The sequence below is a fragment of the Gekko japonicus genome, unplaced genomic scaffold (genome assembly GCF_001447785.1).
Source record: "Gekko japonicus isolate JY-2015 unplaced genomic scaffold, Gekko_japonicus_V1.1 scaffold117, whole genome shotgun sequence".
In the NCBI taxonomy this organism is placed as follows: domain Eukaryota; kingdom Metazoa; phylum Chordata; class Lepidosauria; order Squamata; family Gekkonidae; genus Gekko; species Gekko japonicus.
In genome coordinates, this window is record NW_015173676.1 from 925,767 (window position 1) to 939,903 (window position 14,137).

The following is a 14,137-nucleotide window of genomic DNA, read 5'->3' on the forward strand; positions in this document are numbered from 1 at the left end:
CCCCCCTGTGTGCATCAAACTGGAGCGCGCCCATCCCCTCCTGAAGTGCAGGGAAGAGATGTGCGGTAGGGCTGCAGGGATGTGTCAAAACAAATGGCAAGAATGCCCCTTGGCAACTACGGGAGATGCCTGAAGCTCCACTGGATATAACAGGAACCAAGAATGCCAATTAACTTTCATGGGCTCCATAGAAAATTCTGTACTGCAGAAGGTAGCCTCGCCTAGTGTGCAAACAAGCCTGGCACCAGCCCTGCCTGTCAGCCTTCCCTTATTTTAAAATGCCTCACCCTCTTTCTCTAGTTTTGCATTATGCAGCCATGGACTTTCATCCAGAACAAAACATGTGCCTGTGAGAAGAATGGGGGGACAGGCCTGTAACTTGAGTGCAGGGGGGAACTCAGCTGGGGTCCAGAAAGACAAGCAGGCAAGAAGACTCTGTTTAATTAAGGAAGCTGCTGACAGCCTGCAAGCCCTGGACTGACGATAAGCAATGCTCCCTCTAAGCTGCGAAGTCCTGTGAGCAAAAATTCTCCTTTGTGAGCTACTGGCATTAAAGCTGTGAGCAGGTGATTTGGCTGCTGCATAAATTAGTGTGCTCTGGAGCCCTCCTGCCTGAGCTAAGACAAAAAGCTGTGAGCCAGAGGCTAAAAAACTGTGACCTAACTCAGACTATCTCAGCTTAGGGAACACTGACAATACAGACATCAGAAGAGCCCTGTGTTTAATATATTATTGTTAAAATTATATGCTTTTGTGTGAGTGTTTGTCTGTTTTGGCAGGTCACTGCGTGGTGTGGCTCTCTGACTCTCACAGTTTAAAATTTTGGCTCTTTTTGTCGAACTTGTTCGCCACCCCTGCTATATAGGGACCATTCATACTGGAGAAATTTTCTACAACAATATAATTTTTTGTATTGAACCTTTACATTCACTTGAAATAGCCTATTCCAATGTAACTTTCTCACTTTCTTGCAATATTTATGTTGTAATTGGTTTAGGGCCAAGTAACCAGCAGGTCTTTGACAGAACAAAAGATTTGACATTAGCTTATAAATTTTCTCACACCTAGAGCAGTTTGGTTTCCATTGAATTTGCCATTAAACTATTTAGCTGTGTATAGGAGTTCTTTCTAGGTTTCCTTGAGGCCAGGCTCTTGATACCATCTATGTTAGCTTTCAGCAAATTGAGTGTTTGGGAATTCTTTGCTGTTCATTTCAGCACTATATTCCTTTGTGGAAATCAGTGGGTTAATGATTATTTAACACTATGAGTTGAGAGAGAAAGAATGGAAAGAAATAAAGAAAAGGATTTCTAGTTCCGTACCATGTCCATGTGCAAAGAGGTTGCATTCACTGTTTGCAGGGGTCTTGTTGTAGAAAAAGAGCTGCCGGACCTCATTAGCATAACTCATTAGCATAACTTATTTGCATATGCCACGCCCCCTGACATCACCGGAAGTGACAGAAGGCCACACCCCCTGACATCACCGGAAGTGTGTCAGAAGGCCCGGCTACTTACCCTCCTGCTTCATCCTCATTCCCAAACGGAATGAGGATCGAAGCAGAGGGCGGGGTAAAGAAGGGGGCGGGGCTTCACCACGTGACCGCCCCGCCCCCTAGAGGTTCTCTTCCGGAGCTCCGTACCTGAGAGCTCCCCCCCGACTAGAGCCCTGACTGTTTGTTTATTTAATTCATTTATAGTCCATCTTTCTCAGTGAGAAGCAAGGCAGATTGCACAATTTAAAAACCATGCACTCAGAGCCGTATAATGCATACAATCAACAGTGCAATTATATGGGATTACGATATTAGGGCAGCTCACTAGAGAAACAGCGTGACAATATAATGTATACATTGAAAAAAGTAATTAAAACTGCCTAAATTGTTTAGATGTTAGCTATGATCCACTTGAACAATTAGAGAAGCAATGCAACAGTATCATTTGTACAATGAACAAAGCAATGAAAACTACCTAAAATTTCAGACATTTAGATTTCAGCTGCTGTTGGAAATAGATATATGAAAGCCCGCGGGGGGTGGGGAATGGAAAAATGGTGTGAAGTGGGGGGTTCACAGAACTTTCCCCCCATTTTAATAATAGAAAATTTAGAATATCTTAGATTTTAAAAACCCTCCTATGACATATTTTCCCTTTTGGAATGAGCGAAAACAAGGTTTTACTCATGCAAAATGTACAGTATGCTGATTTTTTTTAAAATGTAGGACAGTGTTAGAGAATTATTCTTGTGTATAATGTAGATGTGTGCAACACTCAGATCCAAGATGCATTTCTGCACCCAAAAGGTGCTGTCCATGTTTATGAGAGGAGCAGAGAGGGCCTTCCTTGCTAGTAGACTGTTGCTTGCCTTCCTTGGTGATACGTTTAATTTAGCTGGATAGTGAAAGTAGAAACCATTACCCTGGATCTGCTCTCCTTTTGACCTTGCCCCCTGTGGTCAAGCTTTGTAGCTCTCTCCTCAAAGGACTGTGACACAGACACCCATAGACTAGGAAACAAGCAGCTTATGGCTGGAGGCAATGCTAGTAATTTCAATAATGTTTTATTGTTTAAATGTGACTAATTTTGACCACAACTAAATACGCTATAATGTGTATGGTAATAATACACTATTGAAGAGTTCAGTGTTATAAAATTTAACTCAGCATCCAAATATGCTGCTAGCCAGTGTGGTGTAGTGGTTAAGAGCAGAGGACTCTAATGTGGAGAACTGGGTTTGATTCCCCACTTCTCCACATGAAGCCTGCTGGGTGACCTTGGACCAGTCACAGTTTCTCTCAGAACTCTCTCTGCCTCACCTACCTCACAAAGTGCCTGTTGTGGGGAGAGGAAGGGAAGGAGATTGTAAGTGGCTTTGAGAGTCCTTAGGGTAGAGGAAAGCAGGGTATAAAAACCAACTCTTCTTCCTATTGTGACTATATGAGATTGTTTCTGCTCAAGTAACACACTTTATTTTGTTTACTACAGATTTTGTGCTTTCTCTTTTCAATTTTTATTTTTTTCCTGCTTCTCAGATGGCAAAAACTAATAGATGTGCTTAGGTAGCATAGATTGTAGCAGACTGCCATTCTCATTCTCTCTCTGTCTCTCTCTAATATTGGATATGTTTGAAATTTTGCTTGTAGAAAATGAAAGCATTTGTTCTTTCATAAATATTCCAATGGTATAATTGTACATGCTAACTAAGTTACAAGTGGTGCATTTTATATTGTTAAATCAGTAAAATAAGCTTAGCTTTGATAAGAAAGTATACATTGCATATATTTCAATTTTCCCATAATTTGTTTTCCCCCCATGGCTTCACAATTTCTTTAAATTTTGCATCTCTAGTCAGGAATAGGAGTAAGAAGTGCTGATACTCCTGTGCCTCAGGTGTATGTAATTACCACTGGAGAAGTGCTTGCACAGTTCCTAGTGTAATTTTGCTACTTAAAATATTGTTAAAGTGTAGAGCCTTTGAAGAGCATCACTGGAGTCCTGTGGGGGTTGGTTCTGCTGTTATATTGACTATAATAACAGGCAGCCATTAACATAGCAACTTCAGAAGCAAACTTTTAGCTGTTTAAGTAATCTCTTAGATATTTTTTAATTTGCCTGGCGGTATTCTGTGTTTGGTCTTTAAATTCCCACTGGGGCTGTACAAAAGCTCTTCCTGCATGTTTGGAAGAGAACACATAAGGAGCTGCTGAAAGCATTCTTTGACTGTTTCTGAACTACAGAGAGGGCTCTGGTTTGCTTTGGTGATGAGGACCTAGGAGGGCTCTGGTACTGGGAATTTTAGCTTGGGCCAAGGGCGAAGGGGAGATAGACAGTAATAGCTTCCAAATAAAGTAGCAGGATGCTGTGTAGGATGTGAAGACAAATGTTATTTTCCAGGCTACTAAGCAGAGGCCAAGAGGAAATAGGCTGAAATATATGAAAAGAAATCTAGGTCTAATGTCATGTTGAACAGTAAAATAAAGAGGAAATAATCTCCATCATTCATCTCACTGGGATTTCAAGTCATATATAACCAACAATCTAGCTGGTTTCTTAACATTCCTTTGTCATTTATAGCTGAATAATTCCCAGAGTTTGCTGAGTGCTTGTCTAAAATGGTTCTGAAATTCCCAGCTTTGGGGACGGGGGCAGGGGCGGGGAGATGGTCTGCATCAGAGGCAGGCTTCTATAAGTTCTTGAAGAATGCCAGGCAGCTACAGCTTTGTCTATCACTTTTCCTGAAGTACAGTGGTTCAATCCATGTTTTTACTATTACACTTACGGTCCCCTTTCACTGTCATTTTCTCCCATAAGGATTCTAGATAATGTTTATTGTGAGCATGTAATTGATTCCTGTCTGCATTTTGGGAAGGATGCCATATAATCATATCTTGTTGCATGTGGTTAAGCAGTTACTAATCTCCTAAACAAAAGCAGAAGTATCTGCAATCAGTTTAGTTGTTTAATGGGAAAGTAAGGACTTGTCCCTTTCGATTGTTACTTCATAATTAAATAAAATATTTTGGTAGCTATTAAAATGCAAATATTTGAGCTGATGAGCCTATTATGGTAAGAACAATAACTCCTTTGGGTGATCAGGAGAAACTTCCTCACTGTAAGAGTGGTTGAGCAGTCGAACAGACTGCCTCGGGAGGTGGTGGATGCTCCTTCGCTGGATGTTTTCAAGCGGAGGCTGGATGATAGGGTTGCCAAGTCTTAATGACTCACCGGCGGGGGAGCATTGATCCGGTCCGGGAGCTGGCGAGGTTTGCGCGCGCGTACCGCCAGAACGTCACAGGAAGTGACGCACGACGTAGAGCACGTTGGGGGTGTGGCCCAGATTGTCGGGGGGGAACCATATGGTTTTCCCCCCGACGATCTTGGCCACACACCCAACGTGAGCGACGTGGGCAGCTTTGGGGGGGCGGAGTTCCCCCAGGGCCCGATTCTGCCGCGGCAGAAATCAGGCCTCCAAAGTGGGGGTTTCCCCGCCCCCACTCGGCAGCCCTAGACCCCAAGCCTAGTGATCAGCTCTCCTTTATCCGTGATACAGCAAGAACAAAAAGCGAAAAGCCGGGGCGACAGCCCTGTTTAAATAGCATGCAAATTCCACCCACTTCCCAAAACAGCTACCGCCCTTCACTCAGAGTGGCTTACAATCTCCTTCCCTTCCTCTCCCCACAACAGACACCCTGTGAGGTAGGTGGGGCTGAGTGAGAACTGCTCTTGATAGAACAGCTCTGAGAGAACTATGACTGACCCAAGGTCACCCATGGCTGCATGTGGAGGAGTGGGGAGTCAAACCCAGTTCTCCAGATTAGAGTCCACCACTCTTAACTACTACACCAAACTGGCTAATGGGGTACAACTGATCTTACAGTTGCTTGGATAGATGCAGGTTGTATCAGAGATTTATAAGAAGAAGTTCTGTGCTACTAAATTTTACTGTTTTAACTAACAGCCCTTCTGTATGTTTCTTCCCCAGTCTCAGTTGCCGGCGATGTATTATTGTGGGAAATGGTGGCATTCTAGCAAACAAATCTTTGGGGTTGAAAATTGATGACTATGACATTGTTATCAGGTGAGTTTCTGGCAAATGAAGGGATTTTTCTGTGTTTCTGTGTCAGGTGATATCTAAATGAGCAACCAGAAACTGTAGTTCTCACTAGATGTACTGGTAATCTATCTATCTATATATAAAAGAAAGTCCCCTCACCATAAAATCAATGTCCAGGCCAAACCGCTGGACCTAGAAACACCAAATTCGGGGAGAGCGCTCCTACCGTGATGTAGATGCTCACTAAAAAGGGATTTTTAGAAATGTGACCCCTAAGTGGGTCAAAAGGGGGGAAATGTGCTCCCCCATTGATTCCTATGCGGCTGCCAGGCTGCTGCCTCCTTGCACCCCCACTCTCTGCTTGATCAGCTGCAGAGCTCAGTGTTCTGAGGTAAAAAAAAACAGTTACAGGGGACTAGAGAGCACTAATGACAGTTGAGGAAATCAGGAGTGGACAACCGCCTGTGAGGTGAAGCAAAGCTGCTGGCCCAGCTTCCCTATGGCTTCAAACATGCTCCCCTCCTACAGCAGCAGTTACCTCATCATCATCAACTATCTTTATTGGCATCACAAGAAAACTTAGATTATCAAGGGATAAAGGGTACAACCTTCATTGCTGGAGCTGAAACATTCCTCTCCTCTTAATGGCACAACATAGAAATTTAGCCACCAAATCAGTGATCTCAGAGTTATGGGAAGATAGTAAAAAAAACGTCTTGCAAACATCAGATTGATTTGTAGCAGAGGTTCTAGATATATGGCACAAATATCACAGTAAAATATACAGTGCAGGAGAACATGTTCAGTACTTTCTATCTCCCCCAGACCGCAAGAACAAAGCCTAGAGGAGTATGGCATTTTTTAAAACCTCCCGTACAGTACCGCAGAAGGAAGAACATGAGCTAACATAAATGCCCTCTGATGCTCAAAAATAGTCAAACTAGAGAAGTACTCAGCCAAAACACCATTAGTAGACATCCCCCACCACAAAGGGAAACATCTACCAGAGGCAAGACTTCTAAGTGCTTGCGTCTCAATATCAATAAGTCTTTGCTTGATTAAAGCAAAAACACACCTCTCGGAAAGGTACGCAAGGTCGTCCAAACTGAACCCAATTATAGAATTTTTTCCCTATGTAGGACATCCACTCAGAAGATTGTGATGCAGCAGCAGTTGCAGGGTGCTTAAAGCCACAAGGGAGCCTGCCCCATCAGTAAAGCCTTAATGATCCTGCCAGCCCTGCCTCCACAGTAGCTTGTAATACTCCTCCCCACTCCTTCTCCTACACTGGACAGGCAGCTGCCTATCAGGTGTAGGAGAGGAGGTGGGATGCTTACAGCCGCCGAGGAGGTTTGCTCAGCAAGATTGCCTTCGTCCTGCTGCTGGCCCAGCTTCCCTGATGCCTTTAAACATAATCCCCCCGACACCAGACAGGGGGGTGTCTGTCAGATGTAGGAACAGGAGCAGGGTACTTTAATCCATCAGGGACGCTGCCCCAGCAGGATCACCTTAGTGGTGATGCTGGCCCAGCCTCTCTGATGGCTTCCAACACACTACCCCCACCTCCTACACCTAACAGGCAGTTGTCTGTCAGGTGCAGCAGTGGTTGCTGGGTGCTTAAAACCATGAGGGAGCCCATCCCAGCAGTCTACAGGCTTCTCCATTAAAATTCCTACAACAAATGTTACATTTCAGACTTTATAAAATCAGTATTATAACTGGATTTACGGAAGTTAAATACCGTAGCGAAGCACGAGTATCAAGCTAGTAAAGAATAAAGATATTCTGAAGCTTGCTGTGTTTTTGAAAGCTTTATCCTTGTTCAATATCAGGATTGCCTTCCTTCTTGAGATCCGCAAACCACTGCTCTTTCTCTATAGATATCGTTCTCAGTAGTGTATCAGTCTATTTTACCAAAAATTAGCCACTAATAGTAGTCAGAATGCTACTGGAGAGATTACACAGACATCTCTGGTTGACCCTATGCTTTGTTGTTCATTGGGAGTTAGTGCTGCAGAACTGTGTACACTCCACAACTGAGTGAAGAGTTTAGGAAAGGAGTGACATCTGTCCTCCTGCTTTGATCTTACCATGAAGAATGATGATAGGGGCAGGGTGAGGCCATCTTGCAGCTTTTGTACCAAATTTGTTTAATGAATATCCCCTGCTGGGGATTAGGACAGCTTATAGTGCAATAGAAGTAAAAGCTTCAAGGCTTTGCTAAGACACCCACTGAAAGAGACTGTTTTCCAAGTTAATTTTAAAGTGAGATTCTTGGCAAAGAGTCTAGAAATAGCCACTTTCTGGGAAAACATCAGAATGTACCACCTATCTCATGTCTTTTTGCGTTTTAACCTTGCTTTTCATATCTACATGTCCAAAGCTACTTTTTCAACTGGTGGTCAAAGGCAGATGTAGGATCCCTCTGGATGTAAGAGGAGCAATATAATGGAATTCTTGAAATTCAAATGTATCCAAATGCTTGGAGGTGCAAATGATGTGGTGAGGGTTGATGTAATGAAAAACACCTTCCTGCTTGTAGGAACAATGTAGTAGCTGCATTGAGTAGATGCTTTCTAGGCCCAACTGACTAGGATACTGCTGCCTATGAGCTAGAGGAGAAGCTTTTGAGGGGAAATCCATATCAAATATAAATGTATTGAAGTCTAAATGAAAAAGTGACTTGACTAGGATGGTGATGCATTGGTCCTATAGATGTCTCTACTGAATGTTATGGAAATAGACAACTTATTCCTAGAAACTACAACACAAGATGCTGGGAATTCCATGAATGGAGCTCCCATTTTTCCCCTCTAAAAATTAGGCACATGAGGACCAGATCTCACAGTATGAGTGTATATGAATATTGTTGTAGATCACCGAAAGGATTGCATCTTAATTTCGTTGTACTATGTACAATGGCAATAAAGTATATTACTATTACTATTACTACTACACAGAGGGAAGGGTTTAAGTCAGGGGTGTCAAAATTAAGGTGCGTGGACTAGAAGTGGCCTGCTCATGGCTTTAATCCGGCCTGTGGCTCTTTTCTTTCTTTCTTTTTCTTTCTTTTATTGATTTCTACCCCACCCATTCGACCTAGGCTGGCTCAGGGCAGCTCACAACAGGGTAAAAACTCTCATAACACATAAAACACAATTCATTACACAAATACAGTTCCTAATAAATAATGCAGCAATATAAAAACAATATTAAAATCACGTAAAGTGTTAGAGTGCTAGCAATTTCCAGTTTTTTCTTTAATTCTATTGGTCTGCTTCAGTTCGGGGGGAAATAGGACGGGCGGTAGTCACAGGGACCAACGGCTCAGGGCTTCCACCATGGTTGTCAACTGTTGTTATTAATTGGTGGTAGTGGTGGTGGTGGCTCCCACAGGGCCCTGGTCTCCTCTGGGAGCTCATTCCACCAGAGTGGAGCTGCCACCAAAAAGGCCCTGGCCCTGGTTGTTGCCAACCTGGCCTCCTTAACACTCGGGAGGGCCAGTCGGTTCTGGGTCCCTGAACGCAGTGCTCTCCGGGGCATATAGGGGGAAAGGCGGTCCCTCAGGTATGTCAGACCCTGGTCATAAAGGGCTTTAAAGGTAAGAACCAGCACCTTGAAGTGAATCCAGTATGCTATAGGCAGCCAGTGCAATGCCTTTAGCACAGGCTGGATGTGCTCTTGAATTGAGAGTCCCATCAGCAGCCTGGCTGCGACATTTTGCACCAGCTGCAGCTTCCAGATTTGCAACAAGGGCAGCCCCATGTAGAGGGCATTATAGTAATCCAATCTTGAGGTGACCATTGCATGGAACACTGTTGCCAAGTTGCTGCATTCGAGGAAGGGAGCCAACTGCCTAATCAGCCGAAGATGATAAAAGGTCCACTTGGCAGTGGCTGTTACCTGGGCCTCCATTGTTAAGGAGGCATCCAGGAGCACCCCCAAGCTCCTAACCTCTGGCGCTGGCACCAATGGGACCGCCTTTCCCCATATATATCCCAGAGAGCACTGAGGTCGGGATCTCAGAAATGACTGGCCCGGTATGCCAGGCTCGCCACTACTAGGGCCAGGGCCTTTTCAGTGGCAGCTCCACACTGGTGGAATGAGCTCCTGGAGGAGATCAGGGCCCTGCGGGACGTTATGTAGTTCCACAGGGCCTGCAAGACAGAGCTCTTCCACCAGGCTTTCAACTAGGAGCCGTCCCCACTACTACCAACGAGCCGGCCTATAGTGCTAACGTCTGGCTGCTACCACTGCGCTCAGGAAGATCATTGAGTAGCATCTGTCTGGTTGTATGGTATTCCAGCATGCCATCCTATGTATTTAATGTATTAGCACTAGCACTTTATGAGATTCTTGTTTTATTGTTATTGCATTTTAAATTGTTTTTATGTGAATTAATAGTCATTTATAGACCAATTATGTAAGCCTCCCTGAGCCCACTTGCAGGGAGGGCTGGGTATAAATTAAATTAAATAAATAAAAAATAAAATAAAATACAGCCCTCTGTATTATCTTGCCCAGATAGGGCAGGTTGGAAACCGATCAACGGTTAGCTAATTTGGCCGGGTCCAAGGATGGTTTTTTTCAGGAGGGAGCACACCACTGCTTCATTAAGTGCTTCCAGGAACTGTCCCTTTAAGAAGGACTTGTTGATGATCTCCCGCATGGCATCGCGCAGCCTCTCACAGGCTGCTTTGAGTAGCCATGACGGGCACGGTTCCAGGCAGAATGTAGTAAGGCGTACAGTTAAGAGCAACTTATTCTAGACTGAGTGGGTTGAAATAATCCAAAATGTGACCGGAAGACATGCTAGGAGCCTCGAGTTCATTCACTGTATCAATTGTGGCGGGGAGGTCACGGTGGAGTGACAAGACTTTATCCGCAAAGTAGCTCACAAAAGCCTCACAGCCAATATCCAATTCCCTATGGTTTAGTCTGCCCTGTGGAAGAACTGCAATAGACCGAATTGTTCTAAATAATTGGGCTGGGCATGAGTTTGTGGATGCAATTGTGGCCACATAGTACTGTCTTTTTGCACCCTTGACTGCCATCTCATAGGATCTCATAAACATCCTATAGGATGCTCTTGTTGCTTCATTGCGATCCCACCGCCACTGTCTCTCTAGCCTTCTCAGCCCCTGTTTCATCAGCTGCAGCTCCTGGGTAAACCATGGAGCGGGCCTGGCCCGGGGGTGCAGAGGGTGCTGGGGAGCAATCTCATCGATGGCTGTTGAGAGTCGGCCATGCCAATCCTCTACAAGCTCATCTAATGAGACACCAGGGGGCTTCAGATCCCGCAGAGCTGCCTGAAGCTGCACTGGGTCCATTTGGCTCTGCAGGTGAGCCCAAATCAGCTCGCCGCCCAAACAGGGTCAGAGTGGGATATTAACTGAGCCTTCAAGGCAAAGTGGTCCAACCATGGCACTACCAAAGCAGTGATCTGGTCCACTGTAACTCCCGCCACGAAGACCAAATCGAGCGTGTGTCCAGCCCAGTGAGTGGGGGCCGTTACCAGTTGGGAGAGTCCCATGGCCGCCATGGATGACACTAGGTCTGCTGTCTTCATAGAGGTCGTGTCATCAGCATGGACACTGAAGTCACCCAAGACTCAGCCTAGGGTGTTCCAAGGCCCAGCCTGATACGGTCTCTAGCAGGGACGGCAGACTATTGGCGTTGGGCGGTCGGTACACCAGCCAAATTGCCACAATCTCCTCAGCTTCCCATACCAGGCTGACACATTCGGTCCCTGTGATCCACGAAGGCGGGGGCACCCTGTAGGAGTAAGCCTCCCGAATGAATAAAGCCACTCCTCCCCCTCGCCACTTAGTCCGCGATTGGTGGAGGACCAAGAATTCAGGTGAAGCTGTTTGGGAGAGAGACACTGTCTCGCCCTCTCACCCAGGTCTCGGTCACACACGCCAGGTCTACATTCTGTTCCAACAGAAAGTCCCGTAGGACTGTGGTCTTATTATTTATAGACCTGGCGTTACACAGTGCTAGTGTCAGAGAGGGGTCAATCATCCTAGCCCCACTGCTGACTACCTTTGGGATGGGATGTAGGCTGGAAGGAGGCCGAGCCAGAATCTTCCACCCTCCTCTCCCTTCTGTCCTCACCCTTTGAAGCTGGAGGCTGCTGAAGTTCCCAGCTCCCTCTGTCTTGTCTTTGCCTGCTTGCGCAGGAAGCTCTTCTGGGCTTGCAAAGTTACAAAGAAAATACAGAATGAATTTTTCCATTAAAGTCTCTGCACCCAAATAAACTATTCTGGGATTGTTTCCAGCAATAGAAACAGTGCTCTGGGACTGGAATAACAGCCCCCAGAGTAGAATGACAGTCCCCAACAATAGAATCTGTGTTCTGGGCCTGGAGTGGCAGGATGCAGAGTGGAATGACAGCTCCTGGGAGTAGCAGCAGCATTCTGGGAATGGAATTCCAATCTCAGAATGCTTCTGCTACTCCCAGGAACTGTCATTTTACTCTGGTGGCTGTCATTCCAGTCCCAGAGTAGTCTATCTAGGCCCAGAGACCTGGGAAATCCATTCCACATTTTCTTTGCAACTTTGTGCTGCAATGTATTTCAGTGGAGTGGATCTCAAGAAGTTTCACTTTCCAGCGTTTGTATAGTTGAAGTTGTTGCTTGCTGGAGTTGTCTCCTTGCAAATACAGGGTTGATGTTTTGAGCCAGCTTGTTTCTGCTAAATAGACCTGAGAACAGGTGCCTGAGTGAGTATTCTAACCTGGACACTCATAGTCAAAGGGGGACATTACATTGGAGAGCCACTGCTACTCTGAGTAGACCTGGAGGGGAGGGGAGAAGCTTGCAATGCCCAGCCATTTAATGTTACTAGGCTCGGATAATTATATTTTATGTTTCTGCTGTGATCTTTGTGCTTTTTCTTGATGTTTTATTTTTAAAATTGCATTACCAAACCCCACTATTCCCCCACCTTTCCGTTTTAGGCAGACATCTTGGGGGGGGGGGGTTGGGAGGTGTCAGTTATCAAAGACTGTTAAATAAATTATCACAAGAGTTTTAAGCATATTTGTATTTTAAGTTAAAAATAATATCTTTAGTTGTGTTTATATCTTTTATAAAGTTATATCTCTGCTACCTGTCATTACATTTTATGACACACATGACCTGGCCCCACAAAGTCCTATTTATATCAGATCCGGCCCTTGTAACAAATGAGTTTGACACCCCTGGTTTCAGTCTTCTCCCCACATTATTTTCCCAATCTGAAATTGCCCCAGGAAGGTCTTTGCCTGGCTGGGGTACGTTTGTTTGCATTCATGGACTCCCAGTATCTTGTGTAGTAGAGTCATTCTTGCAAGCTATGAAGTTACATTTAGAACTGAGCTCATCTTCCACCTATGCAGACCATCATACTATTAGTAGGAGGACCTAGGAGATGATCTACCTGTGATCTACCTGTGTTGCCTGGGCGGTAAATAGTCACATAGGCAGTGATGTCATAATAGCACATTAAAAGATCAGGGCCCTGTGAGACCTATTACAGTTCTGCAGGGCCTGTAAAATGGAGCTGTTTCCCCAGAGTTTTGATTGAGGCAACTTCCCCTGTTTATGGCCCCCTTCCCAGTGCCTGCTGTCAGATAATATTATTGGGCACTGGAGCACCTATATTCACCTGATATGAGGCATGGGGTCTGATGATATTGTCTATCGTGCCATCGACTATGGCACTCCCATAGTATTTGCACTTAATACTTTTGCAGTGCCTGATTGCCAGAGGTGGGAGGGATGTAGGAAAGATCCATAACTATTAGCATCTTCCGGAGATGGACTGCTGAATCCAACCAATTGCACTGCCTGTTGTATGTTAGACAGTGCAGGGAAGAGGGAAGATGTGGGATTCTGGTTCTTAGCAGCAACTGTGATTCTATCACAGTGTCTCATTCTGGCCTAAATGGATTATGAGGAGAGACCCAGTTGCCACAGTGTTTTGATTGTAGTCTGGTAGAAATGACAGTACTATGACACCACTTCACAGGCAGAGCGTGCAAGGTATTTGCAAAGCTCCTTTTCTAAAACCAGCTGAGCACCTGTTTGAGTGCTTAGAGCTTCTTGGCATGTGTAGGATAACATAGTGCTGCCTCATAGCTGCTGTTATACCACAAAACTCCACTGTGGATGAAAAGCACAGTGCCACTTACTGAGGCTTGTGCTGTGTGTCTTTTGTTATTAATACCAGGCCCAGCACTGTAACCCTTCCATAGAATAAACACTAAACAGCAGCTCATTGGGCTATAAGAAAATCCCAGATATTGTAGAAAGATAACAATGAGTAGCACAAATTAAGGTAGATGAATTGCAGCCTGAACCCAATGTCTGACTGGACCCCTAGCACTAAGCAGAAACCCCAGTTTGGATACCCGAAAGCTTCCTTGGTGCTGGATCCTCTGTGAAACAATTATTGCTCTTCCGCTGGTGCTACAACTATAACTGCAATAGGAGGCATCTGTAGGAGTCAAGCCATTGAGAGTAATGGCTAGCTTTGTAACCTTGGATCTATGAGAGTTGGAAAACACCATGAACTCTGAAATTCCTTGATGCCTGATTAG

At 44.9% G+C, this 14,137-nt stretch overlaps 1 protein-coding gene across 1 annotated transcript in view; it reads left to right on the forward strand.

The window, feature by feature from the left end:
- ST3GAL3 (ST3 beta-galactoside alpha-2,3-sialyltransferase 3) overlaps positions 1–14,137 on the forward strand; it is a 360,651-nt gene that overhangs the window by 253,397 nt on the left and 93,117 nt on the right. The window contains exon 9 of the mRNA XM_015422952.1: positions 5,482–5,577. Coding sequence (XP_015278438.1) covers positions 5,482–5,577 — 96 coding nt within the window. The remainder of the gene's footprint in view (positions 1–5,481; positions 5,578–14,137) is intronic.